Source organism: Ochotona princeps, chromosome 3 (assembly GCF_030435755.1).
Source record: "Ochotona princeps isolate mOchPri1 chromosome 3, mOchPri1.hap1, whole genome shotgun sequence".
Classification (NCBI taxonomy): domain Eukaryota; kingdom Metazoa; phylum Chordata; class Mammalia; order Lagomorpha; family Ochotonidae; genus Ochotona; species Ochotona princeps.
In genome coordinates, this window is record NC_080834.1 from 86,145,801 (window position 1) to 86,168,451 (window position 22,651).

At 38.5% G+C, this 22,651-nt stretch overlaps 1 protein-coding gene and 1 pseudogene across 1 annotated transcript in view; both read left to right on the forward strand.

Moving 5' to 3' along the window:
* The window catches only part of STXBP5L (syntaxin binding protein 5L), a 286,369-nt gene that overhangs the window by 122,510 nt on the left and 141,208 nt on the right, over positions 1-22,651 (forward strand). Inside the window, exons 8-9 of the mRNA XM_004577863.2 lie at positions 5,817-5,900; positions 6,798-6,921. Of these exons, the coding sequence (XP_004577920.2) occupies positions 5,817-5,900; positions 6,798-6,921 (208 nt within the window). The remainder of the gene's footprint in view (positions 1-5,816; positions 5,901-6,797; positions 6,922-22,651) is intronic.
* On the forward strand, positions 7,571-7,673 carry LOC118758896 (U2 spliceosomal RNA; annotated as a pseudogene).

Consider the following 22,651-nt stretch of genomic DNA (forward strand, 5'->3'; position numbering starts at 1 on the left):
CTGTAATATATCTCATCTAGGAGTGCTCATTTAAGTCCCAGCTGCTCCACTTTTGTTCTAGGTTGCTACTAATGAGCCTGGGAAGATAGTGGAAAATGGCCCAGATGTCAGCTATTCCTACAGGAGACCAGATGGAGTTCCTGGTTCCTTTCACTCTAACCTACATCTGGTTGTTGTTTCTGCTTGGGGAATGAAACAGTGGATGAAAGATTTGTCTGTCTGTCTGTCTCTCTCTCAACTCATTTGATTATTTTACCTTCCAAATAGGAAGTTTTTGAAAAAGCAAAGATCTGAATATCAATAGTCTAATGCCTTACTAAGTAAATGGGCAAATACTACAAATAGAGTCAATAGAGTCAAACTCAAAGAAAGTAGAAGAAAGGTAATAGAGATGTGAGAGGTGATGGTTAGTTTTATTTGTCAAATTGATTGAGCCTTGGATTCCTACATGTTTGATTAAACATTATTGTGCTTCCTGCTAGTTTGTACTCTGGGAAGCTGGGTCTCTGCTACCAACATGGAATTGAGTTCTTAGACCCTGGATTTGATCTGGCCTAACCCTTGATGTTGTGAGCCTGGAAAATAAACCAGATGACTGGAATTCTCTGCCTCCTTCCCTCTTTTCTTTCTGATCTTTCTTTGCCTATCTTTTAAAGTCAGGAAATTTTGAATAAACCAAAGCATTTTTGGTATATTTCTTTACAGATTTTCTTGAATGAGATTGAAATATGAATTTATTGAGTGAGAAAGTGCTTTGTGTTCCTAAGATGAGCTGGTCACATCAATCAATTGAAGAGTTAGAGTAGACTGACCCTCACCAAAGCAGGAGAAAACGTTTTCTGCTTATGAGCTGAGACATCAGGTCTTTCCTGTTGAAATATATTTTTCTAGTTCTGAGGCTGCTGATCTTGAGTCTGCAATTATCATTGATTCTTTTAGTTCTCATCCTGGGGCACCATTGACTCTGCTGGGTATCCAGCAAGCCAACTAATCCTATAGATCTTGGAACAATTATCCTTCTTAACCATGTGAGCCAATTCTTCATTATGTATCTTTATATAGGGAAATCCCTCCTGTTGTGTTTCTGTTTCTCTGGAGAATCCTAAGTTCAAAGATGTGAGAATAAATTAAAAAGAATAGAAAGTAAAAACTCAAGTACATTAGAGAAAACAAACAAAAGTTGATTTTTTTGAAAGCACTGATGCTATAGCCTATTAAGCTACAGAGGCCTGGTAATTATTTTAGGCAACTGGTCCTGAACTCTAACGCCTGATGAAACAACAGATAATAACTAGTTGAATGCTTATTGTTCTGATACCCTCCTCCCACCTAGAACATTCTAAAGTACTAATATGATGCAATAAACTTCATCAAAGATCCTTTCCATACATCACCCACCCACCTGCCTTTTCAGGGTCCATGTGGTGTCTGCACTTTGCCTAGCAGGCAAGATGCTCAAACAGAATGAAGTTGAGTTTCAACCCCCTGTTTTGTCGAAGTAGGCTCACTCCCACCCTCTCTTTACCTTCTCTCTATTTTGCCTCCAATTAAAATATCTTCTTTAGCCATCTTCTTGCCTGCTTTCAGCTATAAAGTCTTAAAACCTAAAATCTAACAAAATTGATGCATTTCTAGCAATTTTGGTCAAGGATGATGGAGGAGACACTGAGTCCCTATCATCTTAGAAACAGTTTAACTTTTCAAAGTCAATGTATTTCACACTTTAACAAAAATAAGAAAAGATATGACAAAAAAATAGTTACATAGGAAACACCTTGAAATTAATTTCTTTGCTGAAAGGCAAGGGGATAAGAAGAGGAAAAAGAAAAGTTGACTAATATAATGGTATTAAAGAATGATGGTGTTGGGCCCGGCGGCGTGGCCTAGTGGCTAAAGTTCTCGCCTTGAAAGCCCCAGGATCCCATATGGGCGCCGGTTCTAATCCCGGCAGCTCCACTTCCCATCCAGCTCCCTGCTTGTGACCTGGGAAAGCAGTTGAGGACGGCCCAAGGCTTTGGGACCCTGCACCTGCATGGGAGACCTGGAAGAGGTTCCTGGTTCCTGGCATCGGATCGGCGCAGCACCAGCCCGTTGTGGCTCACTTGGGGAGTGAAACATTGGATGGAAGATCTTCCTCTCTACCTCTCCTCCTCTCTGTATATCCGGCTTTCCAATAATAATAAAAAAATCTCAAAAAAAAAAAAAAAAAAAGAATGATGGTGTTAAAAAATTTTGTTCCTGGGCCTGGTACTGTGACCTAGCAGCTAAAGCCCTTGCCTTGAAAACACCGGGATCCCATATGGGCGCCGGTTCTAATCCTGGCAGCTGCATGTCCTATCCAGCTCCCTGTGTGTGGCCCAGGAAAGCAGTCGAGAATGGCGCAAAGCCTTGGAACCCTGCACCTGCGTGGGAGACCCGGAAGAGGCTCTAGGGTCCAGGCTTCGGATCAGCTCAGCTCAGGCCATTGCGGCCATTGCATTTACTTGGGGAGTGAATCATTGGACAGAAGATCTTTCTCTCTGTCTCTCCTCCTCTTTGTATATATCTGACTTTGCAATGAAAATAAATCTTCAAAAAATTTTTGTTCCCTTTCTTATAGCTTTTGGTATACTAGAAAATCTTTGATACATTAGGGAGAGGGAGGGAATTTTTAATTCAAACTTGGCTATTTGGCTAATAGCTGTATTTATATTATAAATTATCAGAAAATATGAGAAGAAATTGAAACTCTTGTATGTTTGGCTGAAAACTAGCAAGACCACGTCAGAAAACATCTTGGGAATACCAATGAAATTTATCCATACTCTATAGATCAATATGTACTTGAGAAATATGCATGTAATATATTCACCTAAAGTACATACAGGTTTGCTCATGATATGAATAAATTTGTAGTAATGTAATAGCCAAACAGTGAAACTTCAGTAGTGAAACTGATGGAATTACTGCCAAACAAAAATAGAGGCAAGACTTAAAAATATAATTCCTCTTAAAATTCAAAAATAAATAATAGCTCTGGGGTTGGAAATCTGATAGTAGCTGGAGAAGAATGTAGAGGAGAATACTGACTGAATAGGCATCTCAGTGGAATGCATTCTTTATCTTGTATTTTTCTATTGTATTTCTTGTCATAGGTAATAGTTTCACTGGAATATTTACCTCATCATTCATTGAATGCACATCTATAATTCATTTACTTGATATTTTAATGAATATTTAAACATCTGTTCCTGATAAAATAAGTTCATAACATATGAATCAACTCATTCTGCTTTAAATCTGTGCCTATACATGTATCTATTCATCCATTAATTCACTATAAAATCCAGGATGTTATTCAATGAGGAAACACTAGAAGTGACAACAAAGTTAGGAGAAAAGAGAGGATGCTCACCTTATGTACTATTTTTATAAACTATTGCTGTGTTAATAATGTAATTAAATATAATTAGAGGTATATATTTTGAAAATATTCTGTATTTTAGATTGTATGATCATGTACCCAGAATGCCTGAGTGTCAACTTTAAGATAAACATAAGTAACAAAGAAATATATAGCTTTACATACTTAGAATATTACTACACAAATAAGGATCTCAATTCCCTTCTCCACCTCCCAGTCCCCATTGTGGCACAGTAATTTAAGCCTCTCTGGTAATGCTGGCATCCCATGTGAGCACCAGTTACAATGCATGCTGCTTCGCTTTGGATCCAGCTTCTTTCCAGATTTTGACCCTGGAAAAGCAGCAGGAAGTGGTGCAAGTGCTTGAGCTTCTGCCACCCATAACAGCAACCCATACAGAATTATGTAAAGAGAATAAATTTTTCTACTGCAGTACAGTTTCAAGAGCACAGTGATCTTCCTTCCCTCCTACTCTCCTATCTGTCAGTGTTCCCTACCCACCCTTCTTCCTCCCTTCCTCCCTTTTTCCCTGATTTTTACAATGGGACACTTGATCTTTGCTGGTCACACAGTGACCTGCTCAGGTATCTCCTGAATATTAGAGGCTCCTTTCTGTGTTCATGATTTGTTTATAAGATTCTAATGTTGTATTTCTTATCATATAGTCTCTCTTATTGCAACAATTTATGTTTCATGGCTCAATATCTGTATGTTATGATGACTGGGGACTTTTGCTGGTGATTTATCAACAGAACAGCTTTGTTTTTCAGATACTTTGAAGACAATATAATAGTGTTTTAGAATGTTTTTATTGCATCTTTAACCTTTAATTTGGAGGATCATGTTATTCATTACTTTTGTGATAATTTCTAAAAATTTTAGTCTAGCCAATCTTTTCCATAGCCCAAAAGTCAGTAGGAGTTGGTTTTATGGTTCATCATTTTTTTCATATATATATATAAAAAGAATTAATTTGAATGTAAAACCTGTCAAGGTATAACTTTATATTAGTTTTATGTAAATATGTATCTAATTTTAATTTATCATATCAGTAGTGATTACTTTAAGCTGGAAAGAGTGGGTAATCAGAGGGATTTTTGAATGAATACCAAAATACAGCCAGGTAAAGATAATGGGTACTGGTATTCCACATAGGCATTTAGGTATTTTAGCCTAAATCTAAACCGTAATAAAAGAAATAGAAAGGCTAGTTTCTAGACATTATTGGTTTTTACTGTGCATAATTGTGGAAATTTTGACTATCTCATAAAATGTACAGTTCATGTTAATCCAAAAGTTTTAAAATTAATCATTTTATTGATGTAAATCTCTAAAAGATATTTATAATTTCTGGGGGTTTATAAACCACCAGTTTAAAAAGTTGAAATTAAAGAAACAACAGGATTTGATTGATGTAAAGAAACTTGAAGCAAAATCTGTATCTTCTTTTCTCAAGTGCATTGGTCTGACTGGTATATTCGTGGTTTATTATAATTTCTATCCATTTTTCTTTTCTATTTATATTTTACATATGCATTTCTATTTATATACTCTCACAATTCTTCCTTGAACTGATATTAAATTCTTGATAAATTCTTATATTGCAAGAGTCGGCTATATTTTAGTGTGAATAATGGCTTACATTTTGGGAAAACTGGCAAAAGCCGCTGTCTGTGATGCTAGCATCCTAAAAAGGCACCTGTTTGTATCCTGGCTGCTGTGTGTCTTACCCAACTCCTTGATGGTGCCCTAAAAAAAGCAGCAAATGATGACCCAAATATTTAGGCCCTTGCCACCCACGTGAGAGAGATACATGAAGCTGCTGACTTTGGCTTGGCCCAGCTGTGGTTGGTCATTGAGACAATCTGGGAATGAATCAGTGGGTGAAAAATCTCCCTGTCTCCTCTTTCTATAAGGATTGATTTTCAAATAAGTAAGTAGATAAATCTAAATCTTTTTATGTAACTTGAGAAACCTACATTCACATGCTGAAATATTTCAGATCCATTCATTCATTCATTCGAAAGGCAGTTAGAGAGGGAGAGACATAGATATTCAGTTCGCTGGTTCACTGCCCAGATGGCCCCAAGGTTGGACTTGGTTGGTCCAAACACAGGGGTCAGGAGTCTCTTCCATGTCTCCTACCTTTACATGGGACCCGACACTTGGACTATCCTCCACTGCTTTCCCAGGTACATTAGCAAGGAGCTGAATCAGAAGTGGAACAGCAGTACTTGAACTGGTGCCCCTAAAAGATGCTGGTCTCCCCAGGAGACAACTTTATCCACTACGCCACACACTGGCCCCTAAAATAATATAAAGAAGATTTGTTATAATGTATGACTTTGCTTAATTGTATCGAACAAAAGTTGAAGTTAATGTAATAATTTTCAAAATTGTGAAATTTTTGCAGCTCCTGATAGGATATGAAAATGGAACTGTAGTATTCTGGGATTTGAAATCTAAAAGAGCAGATTTGAGAGTTTATTATGATGAGGTAAGTTATTTCTAGCAAAATATTTGAGATGTCATTTATGACTTTGTTTTCAAGCTTTGTACTCTACTGTTTTATAATGGGATACCTTGTTTTTGACCCAATTACAAAAACTTGGCTTTTGACATTTGTTCAAGTTTCAATTTTGGGATTTTCTCCCATGTGGATATTCTATCTTTACTCTGATCTTAATTCCTTCCCTTTGCCACAGAGTTGATGCTTGTGCCTTGTCTCATTGTCTTTAAGTTCACTAAAGAAAATGTATACCTTCCTTAGTAAATTCATTTTCTGTGGCAAAACGTTAAGTTGTTTTGAAATTCATTGTTTTATAATATAGCTGATATTTGGTCATGACTGTGAAGAATAATCTGGCAAGAAATGTTATATAATTGTATTGTGTAATATTCATACAGTGGAGCACTCCAGGTAATGAGAATAAGCGAATGAAAAGCACACACAATGGCATGTTTGCATCTGATGAAGTTGAGACAGGCACAGAAGATTGTATGCTGTATTATTCCATTGGTAATCAGCTCTAAGCTGGCATATTCAAAATTTGGATAAGAGTTACCCTGGAGAGCAGAAGTGGGTGCAGGGTGCCTTTTCCTGCTAGCTTTTAGTAAATTGTCACTGTCTCTAGATGTTTTTAGTGAAGAGAACTGGGAACTGAATTATAAAAGAGAATAGGCATCATGAGTATATACACCAGCTTTCCAGATTAGATTTATAAGCTTCAGTAACCTTTTATACATCTAGATATGGCTGAAACCAAGGAATCTGATTAGGTCAGAAAAATCATGTTTCTCTGTGTCCATAAAATGATATCGTATCAGAATATTCTTCGTAGAAATATGCTTCTGCTTCCCCCCACACACTTGTTTTTAATTGTTATCTTATTAGGCTATTCATTCAATTGATTGGCATCATGAGGGCAAACAGTTCATGTGCAGCCATTCAGATGGTAGCTTGACCTTATGGAACTTGAAAAGCCCAAGCCGCCCTTTCCAGACCACAGTTCCACATGGTAAGATGTTTGTTTTCCAAATTAACCAACACTAATCTTTAAATGCCAATAAAAATGTATCTTAAACTTTCATGTGTAATCTCTTTAATGATATAATTTTCATAAAAATTCAGTTTGAGATATTTCCTGATTCTTATAATTCTCTTTTTATGCATGAGTTTGTACATGTGTTTTCAAGTTTTTAAACGTTTTTATTCTCTTTCTATAAGGATTGATTTTCAAATAAGTAATAAGGTTCAAATAAGGTTTTTGAATTATCAGAGTGGGTGGCATTATAATAATTCTACTGAGATTTGATTTGCTGTATAATTAGTGCATAATAAATTCCCATAATGTTCCTAAGGTGCTTGGGAAGAATGTGTATTTCCTATTACATAAAGCTCAAGCCTTAATATATATTTTTCATTATGTATTGTTAAAATCTTCACAAGTTTTTAATTTGATTTTTAATCTAGGAGAGAGGCAAGTTAATAAATTCTATTATAATAGATTTTTTCCTGGTGATCCTGATCATTTTTCTTTTATAGCTGTGAAAATCAGATGGATCAGGATGATTTATGGTATTTATCACTGTGATATTACTAATATGTCTAATGCTAAAATTGTTGAGATAGTGGTCTTAAAATTCTATGGATTTCAAACTTTTTTGATTGCTTCTCGGCCTTTTGGCTAAGATCAAGTGTAGTATCAACTTTTTTGAACCAAAAATAAAGTTATCCATAGTTCCATTTTTGCATGTTGATATACCTTCACATACATACAAATATGTATGCACAAAATATTAAACCCTATCAGAGTACTTAATAGTGGAAAATTTTAAAACAATTTTTAAATCTCATTAATACGGAACAATATGCAGTGTTTATCTTCCAGCGACCAGCTTATGTCATACACCATGATACCCTCCATTTGCAACCATTTTCATACAATAATAAAATTTCCTTTTTACAGATGAGTAATAAATTTTAGAACATTTCAATTTTTTTCTACTTAACCTCCTTATTTATTTCTTGTAGCAAAAGGTTAGATCCCCAATAAATACATGAAGAAATAAATAGATAGGGGAATTTATCTTGGAAAGAAGATCCCTGCCACGGTTTTGAAGTGTTAAAGGCATGAAGACCCATTAAAGAGAAATACGGACATGATCTTTTTTATAATGCATTTCTGAATAGTTACTTATATTTGTCATTCTCTGTATCTGTAACCATTGATCAAATGGCTTAGTAATTTCTTTCTTCTTTTTTTTATCTTCCCGAATTTTATCTATCTATCTATCTATCTATCTATCTTTCTTTCTTTCTTTCTTTCTTTCTTTCTTTTGTATTAATTACATTGCATTATTTATTTATTTTTTTTTGTTTTTTTTTTTTTTTTATTGTTAATTATTTTGCATTATGTGACAGTTTCATAGGCTCTGGGAATCCCCCCCTCCCTCCCCCTCCCCTCCCCCCGGTGGATTCCTCCACCTTGATGCAGTATTACAGTTCAAATTCAATCAAGATTCTTTCATTGCAAACATATACCAAGCATAGAGTCCAGCTACTTATTGTCCAGATAATTACATTGCATTATGTGACAGTTTCATAGGCTCTGGGTTTCCCCCAACCCCTCCCCATTCCCTCCCCCCATGGTGGATTCCTCCACCTTGTTGCAGTATTACAGTTCAAATTCAATCAAGATTCTTTCTTTGCAAACATATACCAAGTATAGAGTCCAGCATCTTATTGTCCAGAAAAGTTGAACAGTGGTTTCTTGGTGAGACCATTTCTGGTCTGAAGGTAGAGCTGGCAGAATATCGTCCCAATCAATTAGGAGTCCCAACATAACATCAACAACAATTTACAACATTATGGAATTGACATGGTTTTGAGTAACCAATATGTTAAAAAAAAAATGCAGGTTCTTAACCACATCCTGTGATTAGCTCATTGATATTTCAATTTTAGTTTATATATATATATATGCTATACCCCTTAAAATGGCTATAGGGTACTATTCAGCTGTCTCGTGTCTATTTTCATTTTAGTATTTAGCCGTTTGTTGTGTTGAAGTATAATTTTGCTGAACTTGGCGGATTTTGGGATAATCTAGACTGGCTTATAACTCTAACAAGACATTTGTCAACAATTAAGGTGCAGAACATTTTGTTTTAGGAGGTGTGTGCAGAGAAATCTTCAACACCATGGTGAGGAGTGACTAATTTTTGTTTCCCACCTAGTGAGGTATGAGTAAATCCACGCTAGCTCTTTCCTGTCAGATTCTAAGCTTTACTTTCTGTTGTTTGTCTATTTATTCTAGGGTTTTTTTTTTAGTTTGTTTGTATGTTTGTTTGTTTTGAGGGGTTTCAGGAGCGATCCCAATGGTCATTGCGAGAGAGTGTGGGGATCCAGAGCCGGAACCAACCTAGGACCAGAGAAAGCTCCCCTCCCTGGTCCCGAAGGACGTTTATTGTTCTTCTGTTTCTGCGAACCGCTCAGGGCTTCTGGTTGTCATTCCAATGATGTTGGTTTCTGCACGGTACTGTTTGGACTTCTTCCATCCCCTGCGGAGGCTCTGGCTGGGGGTGGGTGACCTCAGAGTACTCGGCCTCCAAGGGCACTCCAATTCCCCGTGGCCTCCTTGGCAGTTGGGATATAGTCCTTGTTCGTATTAATAGTCTGTGGTGAAGATCTGGGAGTCTTCATGGTTGGGATCCGAGCCTCCTCCTATCCATCTGCTCCACTCTGTAGTACCACCCCCTGCTCCACGCACATGACCTCCTGTTAAGAGGCTTTCAGGATCGCTCCCGATTCCCCCCTCATGCCTTAGTATAGTAGTTTACTATTGTCTAGTGCCAATTTTAGTCTGTTGTCTATGAATTACCCGATTTAATCTTGATAGGCTATATTGTACTTTTTCCTCACTCTTTTTATGGTTATAGAAGATTTCCCTGCACTCCCTCCCCATTACGGAGTAACATAGGGTATTGAGGGTATTTTAGGTTTTACAGTTTTTTGATGTAGATCATAAGCAGTCTGACATTAATTGTTGATTTATAGATTACATCGCATTATCTTCTTGCATTGGATACAGGTTGTTAGAGATTGCAATGATATTACAGTATACAGGTACTATCTTCCAGATTGACACCTTTTCATCTCAGATTAAGGCAAACATGTGGTATTTAACCTTTTGGGATTGGTTGATTTCTCTTCCAGTTGGGCCCATGTGGCCACGAAGAACTGCATTTTGTTTTTTTAATAGCTGAATAATATTCCAGAGAATAAATAAACCATAGCTTTCTTATCCAGTCCTCTATTGATGGGCATTTTGGTTGTTTCCAAGTTTTTGCAATTATAGATTGTGCTACTATGAACATAGGCATGCATGTTGGTTTCTTGTGTAGCAGATGTTTTGGATATATCCCTAGGAGTGCTATTGCTGGATCATATGGTATGCTGATTTTCAGTTGTTGAGTATTCGCCAAACTGATTTCCATAGAGGCTGTACAAATCTGCAGTCCCACCGGCAGTGGAGTAGGGTAGAACATTTCAATTTTCCACACTGTTAGATGTTTATCTCCATCTGCACTTTCCTAGTCTTCTAGCCCGAGGCAACCACTAATCTTATGTCCTCATTCTAATACCCAAAATCAGTAAAAGATCTGAGCAGATGTTCTTCAAAGTAGCTATGACACCTTCCATGTGTAATGTGGAAAAGTGCTCAAAATAATCATTAGACAAACCACAATAAGAAATGCTCATAGAGTTAATCAGAAGGCCAGTATCAAAAGGCCAGTATCAAATGTTGACAAGGGTGTTGAGGAAAGGAAACCTTGGCACACAATTGGGAATTTAAATTGTTGCTGCCATTATGGAAAGGAGTTTGGAAGTCCCTAAAGAGATTAATTAATACTGAAACTACCGTACTACATGGCAATCTTTCTTCTAGGCATTTACATAATGGAAGTAAATTGAGTAGTTTTTAAAGATATCTGGGCTACCATTTTCATGACAGTATTTTTTTTAAGGATTTACTTATTCTTATTGGAAAGGCAGATTTACAGAGAGAACAAGAGAGAGAGAGAAAAAAAGAGAGAAAGAAAGAGAAACATCTTCCATCTGCTGGTTGATTCCCCAAATGGTCACAATGGCCAGTGCTAAGCCATTCAGAAGCCAGGAGATTCTTCTGAATCTGCCACAGGGGTGCAGGCTCCCAAGGCTTTAGGTCATTCACCATTGCTTTCCCAGACTGTAAGCAGCAAGCTGAATTGGAAACAGAGCAGCCAGAACATGAACCAGAAACTATATGGTATGCCAGCATCTGCAAGGTAGAGAATTAACTAGTTGAGCAGTCATGTCAGCCCCTACTGCAGGATTTTCGTAATAGTCAAGATCTGAAAACAACCTAGGTGTCCATTGATGGAAGAATTGATAAAGAGCCATGGTAAAATTGCCCATTGTAACTAGCCTTGAGTAAAATGAAATAAAAACCACAATGAGGTATTATTTCTAATTAGAGTGGTTTTTTTTTAAAGACAAAAATAGTAAGTGGTTATGAAGTTGTGGACAAAAGAAAACTAGCACATCATTGCTAGGGATGTAAATTAGTACAGCCAATGTGAAAAGTAACAGGGGTCTCTAAAAACTAAAACTACAATATGATGCAGCAATCTCACTACTGAATATAAATATCAAAAGGAAATAAAATTATTTTGTCAAGGAGATGTTTATACTCATCTGCTTGTTGTATACAATTTTTCAATAGCCAAGAAATATAAACAACCCAACTGTCCATCTATTGATGAATGAATAAAGACAGCTTGGTACATATATCCAATGGACTACTATTCTGTTATAAAAGGATTAAAACTTGCCATTTGATACAACATGGATGGAACTGGGAGGCTCATTATCTTAGGTAAAATAAGCCAGGTCTAGAAAGACAAATATCATTCATGTGTAGTCTAAAGCAATGAACTATCCCCTAGTCATTAAAAATATAAGTATACTTACCAGAAACTGGAGAGAGAAGTGGGAATGGAGGGATTAGTAAAAGCTGATTGATTTATTAAATTATAGCTATATAGGAATAAGAATTTCCAGGGTTCTGCATAGTAGGTTTCTCTATAAAATTAAAAGATACTATTTTTGACAATTTCCATATTAAAGACATGTTAAATGCTTGAAATTATGACTGTTTACCCTTTTGGGCATTACACAGTATATATATTCTATGAAACACTGTATATTACTCCATTAAATATATACAACTTTATGTCTTATTTTTTAATCAAATCTTTTAAAACTACACAATAAGGTACTTACTGCATCATGTTCATTAGGTTTACTGTTGTCAGAAATACCAAAATAAAAACAAACAATTGCTAGCAAGATGTATACAACTGGAAATTTACACAGTGTTGTGACAAGGTAATATGCTACACTCATTGTGGAGAATAGCATGATGGTTTCTCAAAATATGAAAACAGAATCACCATATGCTACAAATTGTACTTCTTTCAAAGAAAGGAGTTCAATGAACCAAAAAGATATTTGTACACTTTTCCAAGATTCCCTAGAACATACTTGAAATGGTAGATAGTGCTAAACATTATATATAGAATTGTTTCCTTTACATGTGTAGGTATGAAAAGGGTTTTTAAATAATTGTTTTAAAAGACACAGTATACAGAGAAGGAGAATCAAAGTTGGGGGGGGGGGTTGTAATCTTCCATTTGCTAGTTCAGTTCCCAAAAGGCCATAGTATAAAGACCTGAGCCAGACAGAAGCTAGAAACTTCTTCCAGAGTTCCCACTTGGATGCAGCAGCTCAAGAGCTTGGGACATCTCTGCTCTCCCATGCACATTAGCAGGGAACTGGATTGAAAGTAGAGCAGCCAGGATTCACACCACTGCCCATACGGTATCCTGGCATTGCAGATGGTGGCTTTACCTGCCCTGTCATAAGGCCTGCCCTGAGAAAATTTAATTTATAATAGGCAATAAATTAAAGGCAATAGCTCTAGGGATACTGTTAAGTCAATTACAGTTACTCTAACACAGAGACTGTAGTGCTGTGACAGTTGATCAGTAGCTACAATAATTGTTAAATGACTTAATGAGAAGGTTTTATTTATAGCCTGAATGTACTTTACCAAGGGAAGATTGATGTGCTAAGCTGAATGAGAAGGGATGAGATTTCATCCTGCTGCTCAGGAAAATATACAATTTGAAGAATATGAATTGTGTAATTTTTCATATGATCAAATACTTATTTACATAAAAGTAGATGTGTTATCTTCATTGTTCTACACCTTATTATCTAAGCTCTAGAACTTTGAGATTTATCCTTATTAACATAGCCAGATACATCACTGTTTTTCATGGTTCCATGTTTTTTATACTGTTGTAGCCACCTGATGCAACTAGTTGTGATTGATGGATGATTAGTCTAGGTTTTAGGATGACTATGTTCATAATAAATTTCTAACAGTAGGTTTTTAGTATGTTTTACATCAATTCATATCCTCACTAATTTTTCTACCAATCTTTAATGTAACCTATATTAATAAATTACTGGGTTTGTCAGTCAAATGGATTTTTAAAACTTCTTTTTACTTTGATTTTAATTATTTTAAAGGTTTATTTTACTGATTTTATTTTTGTTTGAAAAGCAGGTTACAACCAAAATTGAAATGTCTATGAAGAAGTCACAGGTTGTGGTAGAAAACCTGCATTTTCCTATTAACATTGGTTAATCAACACCATGTCAATTAATGCCATAATGTTGTAAATGGTTGGAAATATTATGTTGGGGCTCTTAATTGATTGGGATGATACTCTGCCGGCTCTGCCTTCAGACCAGAGATGGTCTCACCAAGAAACCATTGAACTTACCAGGACAATAAGATGCTGGATTTTATGCTTGGTAAATATCTCCAATGAAAGAATCTCGAGGGGTGCGGGCCTTGGAGACGGGGGCAAGTGACACTCCTCACACTGTGGTGGCTGTGGGGGGTGCCCCTGCCGGGTCGGACCCAATGCTGGGGGCTCACGCCAAAGACACTGCCGCAAGGCAGTGAACGAGTCCTCGGCCTCCCCCAGGACCCAAGAGAGCTCTTTCCTCAGGGTAAATGCGCCATGAGGGAACTTGGGAACTGGGTTAAAATTCCTAGCTCCACCCAGCTGCTAATATGTTGTGGCTGGATGAGTTTGGGAGGGGTGCGGGCCTTGGAGACTGGGGCAAGTGACGCTCCTCACAGTGTGGCGGCTGTGGGGGGGAGCTCCTGCCGGGTCGGACCCAATGCTGGGGGCTCACGCGAAAGACAGTGAAGGAGTCCTCGGCCTCCCCCAGGGTGGCCAGTGCACCATGTGGTGCCAGGCTTTGCCTGCTGGCCACCCGGCCAGGGAACTCTGGCGTATTGGTTGTCTGAATCGCTGCTTAGGTAGCTCCAGGATGATCCCACTGTGCTTCTGGGATCTCAGTCAATCCTTAACATTCCCAATGGCGGTAACTCTTCCTTTGAAGAAATTGGTAGCGGAACAGAATGTACTGGGCAGGACTGAGCAAACCTTAGCCTACAAGCAAAACTTGAAACCAGCATGGAGCACAGGTCATGCCGAGCCATGCTCTGGCACCTACTGGTCTATTTGAGTCAAGGACACTAAGCCACACAGTCTAAGGCAGAGGCCAGGACAAGTGAGGGACTGAGACAAGCTGAGTCAGAGCAACCACTGGCAGGCGCATGATCTACGGCTAGGAACAGGCCCAGCTGGGGAGGTAAGGGGACACCTTAACTGGGTTGAGGTTCCCACCAAGGGGCGCGTGTGCTGGAATGGGGTTGCAGTCTATCTAGGAAACAGTTGCAACCTCCCGAGGCACTAGTGTGGGCTGGGATTGGATGCACCAGGCCAGGCCAGACCCCAACATCATCTGGTGTCCTGGAGAACCAGGGTGGATGTGGGACTGACTAGGCTGGGTCTCAACCCCTCACTGAGCCATGTGTGAGCCATACGTGGGTATGGATGAGCCATGGCTGGGCTGAAACATCCAACAACAAGAACCAGAATGGGTTGAAAGCCAGGCAGGAAAAGCCACTGTTCCTGCTAGGACATGAGGTGAACTGAATAGGGCTGGCTCAAGGACCCACTGGTATGCGCAAAATCTGGCATTGGGAGAGGTTCTGATGGAGGAGCCTGGGCAACTCCTCTGGCAGGACATAATCCCTGCAGGTAAGTGCACAAAAACATGATAGGAAACAGCCCAGAATAGGCCATGGAAAGTTTCCCACTGGCACACATTTGGCATGGGTCGGGGCAGTCCAGGCTGAATCAGTTCATGTCATCCACTGGCAGATCCGATCACCAGAACAGAGTGTGGGTCGAGCCAGGTTGGGTTGCGACAAAACCAGTGCACACTATGGAACACTAGTGTGAGGTTGCCTGTACTGGATTTGACTGCAGCACCCAACCAGCACGCGCGAGATCCAGGAAGGGAGGGGGCAGAGCCGGTATGGGGATTAAGGGGCTGGTCCCCTCGCCAAACAGCTACTCCCACTGGAGAGCTTGGGCTGGGATGGGGACAGACCAGACTAAGCAAGGCGGCAACACCTGTGTGCTGCAAGTGGACTAGATCAGGGAAAAGCCAGGCTAGGCGGATTATTCCTGCTGGTGCAAGCATAAATTAGAGTGGGTGAGAGATGTTTGGGCCTAGCCACAACATCAGCTGGCAGAAGCTGGCACTGGGGACTAATTCTGTCAAGTCAAATCACAGAACCACCCGAAGAGTGCATAAACCAGGACTGGGAGAGACCTGGGAGGGAAATAGTGGGTTCCCCCCTCTTGGGTCACTACTCCCACGGGAGGGCATGGAAACTAAGACGGGGGCTGGGGTGGCTAGACAGAGAGGCACTCAACAACATCCGTGAGGGCTAGATGGTTGAGCTGGTTAGATGGAACTAAGCTTTAATACCCACTGACAAGTACAAGAGCCAAATAGGATGTGGGACAGACTGGACTAGACTGCTATACATACTGGCAAACCAGGGTAGGGGGCGGGCCTGGTGGGGGTTATTGTGGGTCGCCCCGACTAGGCTGCAGCTCTCACTGGTTGATTCGGGGGCCGAGTGTGTGCTGGGCAGAACCAGGCTGGACTGCAACATCCATTGGTTCCAGTGGAAATCAGGACTGAAAACAACCAACCCAGCAATTGAAACCACCAGCTGATCGTGGAGATGGACTGTGCCGGGCCCTGTGCTTGCTAGAATGTACAAGAATCTGGTCTGGGAATACCTCAAAGTTTCTTTGGAGATCTCCCCAATCGAACTGCTGGACTCAGAACCCTAGCCAAGAAAAGACAGAGGACAGAGCAAGTCAATCAACCATCTTAGCTATATGTAGGCAGCGAAATACTGGGCAAATGAAGACTCTATGATGGACTGTGTCAATCAGTGGACGACCTCATCGAGTGAAACTGGCAGAACTATTAACTGGAGAACTATTAAAACCATTTGAGCAAGGATCTCAGAGCATACCCCACATCCGGGACTTGGGGTGAGTGGGAAACTGGGTGGGGTGTCTCCGTCAATACCCCCCTTTACCTCAGATACACGATGGAAACAATATGGACATAATACTATTACCCACTTTCCTATACCCCCTGAACCTTTTTTTTTGTTACTGTAATTAACTATGTAAAGATTGTCAACAAAAATACAATAATAAAAAAATACTTAGTTTAAAAAAAAAAAGAATCTCAACTGAATTTGAACTATGGAAATGCAACAAGGTGGAGCAATCCACCGTGGAGGGGGAGGGTTTGGGGAGGGGCGGGGGGAATCCCAGTGCATAAAAAAATGTATCACATAATGCAATGTAATTTTTAAAAAGAAATGCAATAAAAATGTTTAAAAAATAAAAGGTTTACAGAGAAGGGCTGACAGAGAATTATTTGTTTTAAAAGTTGATCATATAGTGGAGTAAATATTGCATATAAATTTTCACATGGAATGTACAACCCATATCAGCATTTAGACATAACTACTCTGTTTCCAACCTAACTTCCAGATAATATGCATGAAGGGAGATAGCAGAAGATGGCTGACTGCATGCCACCGCACATTTGACCTGCAGTGATTTCTGGGCTCCTCCATTAAGCCCAGCCCTAACAGTTTGGGGCAGTTAGATAGTGAATTAGCAGATGTAAGATCTGTCCTTCTCCCTCTGTTTTGATCCCTACCTTTCCAAGACAAATAAAAATAATGAAGAATTATAAAACACATATTATTAATATACTTTTGAGGGATAGAGTGTTATTTCAACAGATACACATAAACAGGTCAAATTAGGTTATCGGCACCTCCATCTCTTCACCCTTCTTCCATTTTTAGAGCACAAAAGTCCTCAATTCCTATTCCTTATATATTGCATTATGCATGATCACAATCCATAGTCACCCACTGTGCTGTGTAACCCTAGAGTCTATTACTTCTATGTGTGTCGGTTCATCCAACTTCTCTGCACCTTATCTCCTCCCTGGTAATTTGGCAACCACTATTATAACATCAGATCAATATTTAAAAAAACACTTGAAAATTTGAGTGAGAAATGTGGATTTCTGTGTCTGGATTACCTAATTTAGCATAATTTCTAATTCCATTCATTTTGTTGCAGATGTCTAGATTTCAACATTTTAAGCAATTTTTTTATTTCTGTATACCTCTTAATCTTTCATTTTCCTTTTAAAAGAATTTATTTTAAAGGCAGAGAGAGTGAGACAGAGAGCTTCTATCTGTTGGTTTATACACTGAATGGCTGAGGCAGCCAACCCAGGAGCAGGCCAACGCTGGGAACCAGGAATTTCATCTGAGTCTCTCACAATAGTCCATATACTGTGGTCATCTTCCACTGCTTTCCTAGGTGCATTAGGATGGAACTGTATTTGGAAATGTAGCCTAGGTTAGAAATTGTGTTACAATATGAGATGTCAATATTAAAAGCAATAGCTTACTTGAGCAAGAACTTCAGAGCATGCCCTACATCTGGGACCTGGGGTGGGTGGGAAATTGGGTGGGCCTTCTCCCTTAATTACCCCCTGTAAACATGAAGGAAACAATATGGAAATAATAGTCTTACCCACTTCCCTATAGCCCTTGAACCTTTTTTACCCTAAGTAACTATGTAAAGATTTTAAAAAAAAAAACAAAAAAAAAAACAAAAAAAACGCTATAGCTTACTTTATGCACTGCATAATAACGCTGTCCTGGGCCCGGTTCAATGACTCAATTAGCTAATCTTCCACTGGCAAGTACCAGAAACCCATATGGGCACCAGTTTGAGTCCTGACTGCTCCACTTCCCATCCAGCTTCCTGCTCGTGGCCTAGGAAAGCAACAGAGGATGTCCCAAAGCTTTGGGTCCCTCCATGCACATGGGAGACCCGAAAGAAGCCCCTGGCTCTTGACTTCAGATCAACCCAGCTCTGCTGTTGCAGCTACTTGGGGAGTGAGCCTGCACATGATAATCTTTCTGTTTTCTTCTCTGTAAATCTGCCTTTCCAATAAAAATAAATTTTTTTTAAATGCTGTACCAAAGATTTCATATATATACACACACACACATGCACATATATACACAGACACATATATATATACATATATGTGCGTGTTTACCTATATATCTTTTTGATTTGAATTTTGCATGAATGTTGCCTTACATCAGGGAGAATATATGATATCTGTCCTTTTGTGATTGGCTTATTTCACTGAGCATAATGGTCTCCAGTTGGGAACATTTTGTTGCAAATGGTAGAATTTCATTGTTTTCAGTGACTGAGTAGTATTTCATAGAGTAGATGTAGCAGAGCTTCTTTATCCATATATGTTCTTGATGGAATCTGGATTATTTCTATGATTTGCTATGGTGGATTGTGCTGCTATAAATACATGGGCACAGGTCACTTTCTCATATGCAGATATCACTTCCTTTGGAAATATTCCCAGGAGTGGGATAGCTAAGTTATAGAGTAGATCAATTTTAACTTGTCTTGGCACTCTCAGAACTGACTTTGGTAGCTGCTGATGTGGTGCATCACATTTATTAAATTGCATTATGTTATGTTAAACTATTCCTGTATTATAGGGGTAAATCCCACTTAGTTTGGGTGAATGATCTGTCTAATATATTACTGGATTCTATTGAATAGTATTTGTTGACGATTTTTGTATCTATATTTATCGGGAATACCAAACTGTAGTTCTCTTTCTTTTCATGTGTCTGTCTGGCTTTGGTATTAAGGTAATGTTGTCTTCATAGAAAGAGTTTGGGATGATTCTCTCCATTGGAGTAAGTTCTTGATTTATTTGGTAGAATTCGGCAGTGAAGCCATCTTTGGTCCTGGTTTTTCTTTGTTGGGAGAAATTTACTTACTGATATCAGTCTCCATCCTGGTTGTAGATCTATTGAGATTCTTATTTACCTCATACTCAGTTTTGTCAAACTATGTGGGTCCCAAAATCTATCCATTGCTTCCAAATCTTCTGATTTGTTGGCATATAGTTGTTTTAGTTTCTGATGATTCTGTGTATATCTGAGGGATCTGTTGTTACTTTTCCTCTTTCCTCTCTGATTCTTTGATTTGGATCTGCTCCTTCTTTTTTGGTTAGTTGGGTTAGTGGGAAATCTATTTTGTTAATTTTCTCAAAGAGCCAGCTCTTTGATTTGTTGATCTTATGCTTCGATCCTTGGAGTCTATTTGGTTCATTTCCTCCCTTATTTTGCTTGTTTCTTGTTTTTCTGTCACTCGTAGGATTATTTTGCTGCTGTTTTTCTAGTTCCTTCAGATTGTAGTTAGGCCGTTTACTTGAACACTTTATGACTTCTTAACAAAGGCACTAATTTCAAAGATCTTTCCTCTTAGCACTGGCTTGAATGTGTCCCACAAGTTGTGAATGTATTGATCATTCATTTGAATGTATTGATCATTCATTTTTTGAATGTATTGATTTTTAAATTTTGACCTGTTGGTCTGCAGTTTCACTGCATGATAGTCAAAGAACATAAATGGTTTGATTTCATTTTTTTAACTTACTGAGGCTTGTTTTGTGGCATATAACATGATCAGTTCTGTGGAAGTTTCCATGTAATGATTCATAAAAGCTGTATTCTGTAGGATGAAAGGTTCTGTGTATGTCAATTAAGTTCATTTGTTCTGTTGTCTGGGTGAACTCTGTTGTTTGCTTGCTGAGTTTATGTTTGTTAATCTGTCCACTGAAGTTAATGGGGTATTAAGGTCCCTCACTATTATTATATGGGAGTCTCTTTGTCCCTTTAAATCTATTAATATTTGTTTCAGGTAGCTAGGTGCCCTGGTGTTTGGTGGACATACATTTATTATTGTAATTGCCTCTTGCTGAATTTATCCTTAAATCATGTGATGACCTTTTCATCTCTTTTAATGCTTTTATCATCAAAGTCTATATTATATGATATTATTATGGCTACACTGTCTCATTTTTCCTTTCCATTACCCTGGAATATCCTTTCTATCCTTTCACTTTCAGTTTCCACATCTTTGTTGGTAAGATGTGTGTTTTAGGCAACAGATGGATGGGTGCTGATCTTTGATCCAGTGTGTTAATCTGTCTTTTGATTGATGAGTTTTAGTCATTTACATGCAGGATTAGTACGACAGGCAGTGATTTAATTCTATCATTTTAGCGTTGAGTTTCTTATTGTTTGATTAAATTTTCTTTTATACTTTTGTTGATATGTTCTCCATGTTTGCCTTGGTTTGGGTGGGTGTCATTTTTCTCTGTAGCAACTGTTTAAGCAACATTTGTAGGGCAAGTCTGATAGAGGCAAACTTTTTCAATTTTTATTTGCTTTGGAAATATTTTATTTTCAAATACAAAGGAAAGATTGCTGGGTGTGTTACGCTGGGATGACAGCTTTTTGCTTGTTACTTTTAGTATCTCGAATTTGTCACTACATCCTCTTCTGGCCTGTATGGTCTCCACTATTAGGTCAGCTGTGAGTCTGATTAGTATTCCTCTGTAAGTTATTTGAAGTTTCTTGAGTGCTTATTTATCTTTTCTTTATGTTCAACTAAACAGCATGGTTATGGTGTGTCGTAACTAACTATTGCTTCCAGTAGAATCTATTTGGTGTTCTTTGCCCTTCCTCTATTTGGCTTCCCACTTATTTCTCTACGTTAGGGAAATTCTCATTTACTATTTCATTAAATACATCTTTCAACTCACCTCTGCCCTCCATGCCTTCAGGAGCACCCATAATCCTTATGTTTGGCCTTTTGATGGTATCAATTCTTCAATAAATTTTTGACTTCACTCAGTTTCTCTTTCAGATCTCTGTTTCAGAATTTTCATGTGTTGAGTCTTCAGTTCTGCAATTCTTTCTTCTGCGTCACTCATTCTATTATTGAGACTATCCTTTGTATTTTCAATTTTCTGTATTCTTTATTTTGGTAAGGTAGTTTGATTTTTTTCTATGTTGCTATTTCCTGTGTAACACATTCCTTAAATTCCTTGAATTTTTGTGTACTCCTCTTTGTTTTTAAGGAGATTTACAATGATTTTTTTTATAATTGTTGTTCTGGTTGTTGATTTTGTTTTGTGACTTTTCATTTAAGGTCATGTTTGTAACTTTGTAATGTAAACTGTCAAATCCAGATGTGAGGATACAATGCAACGTGAATATCTACTTCCAGATCAAAGATGGATTCCCATCTTTAAACTACATCTACAGTGTTGTCAGTGGCACCCGTAGGACAGATTTTTTCTTTCTTTTTGCCAGAACCTGATAGCAATTAGGTCTGAGGGCAACTTGGACCTCTTTTGGATGGAACCCATGGGATGCCAATCTGTGTTATTTTCTTGGTGGGACCAGTGCAATGCATTGAGCCATAAATGAGTTCTCCCTGGCTCAATACATGCACAGTTCACTTTTGTTCCCCAGGGGCTTTTGCACAAAACTTAAAATGGCCCATACTGTGGCATTGATGGGCGGTCTAGGCCATGCAATCCACCATGTTCCCATACCTGTCTGAAAGGGTTCCACCACTATGCTTTTGCTTGTGTTCACATCAGAAAATTGAGTAGGACCTGCAATTCTGAGTTGATGCATCCTGCATTCCTTGCATCCCCCTCACAGCTAGTGGAGCTCTGATTGCTGCTGGGATTTCTGTATGCTGCAGCACCGCTTCACTGTCTCTGTTGCTTCCCTGTGTCCACACGTCTTCAAGTGTTCTCCTGCCATCAGCTTGTCTACTCCTTTTTTGGGGATTGCACCCTCTCTGCTTCTCCTCCACTAATCCTTCTGCATCCATTTTAATAGGTCCTTGCCCTATTCTGCTATTTTGTTCCCTGCAGTGTTGGTTTTTTTTTTTTTTTTTAATTTATTTTATTGCAGATCAAGGGAAGCAAATGACATTTGTCTTTCTGAGGTTGGCTTATTTCACTAATCATGATGATTTCCAATTTTGCCCATTTTTTGTTGCAAAAGACAGAACCTCATTCTTTTTTTGGCTGAGCAGTATTCCATACTGTGTGTGTATATATATGTATGTATGTGTGTATATATATATATACATATAGCACATTTTCTTTATACAGTCATCAAGTTGATGGCCATCTGGATTGATTCCATATCTTCACTATTGTGAATGAGCTGCAATGAATGTAGCAGAATAGATAACTTGTGATATGTTAATTTTATTTAAGTACATTCTGAG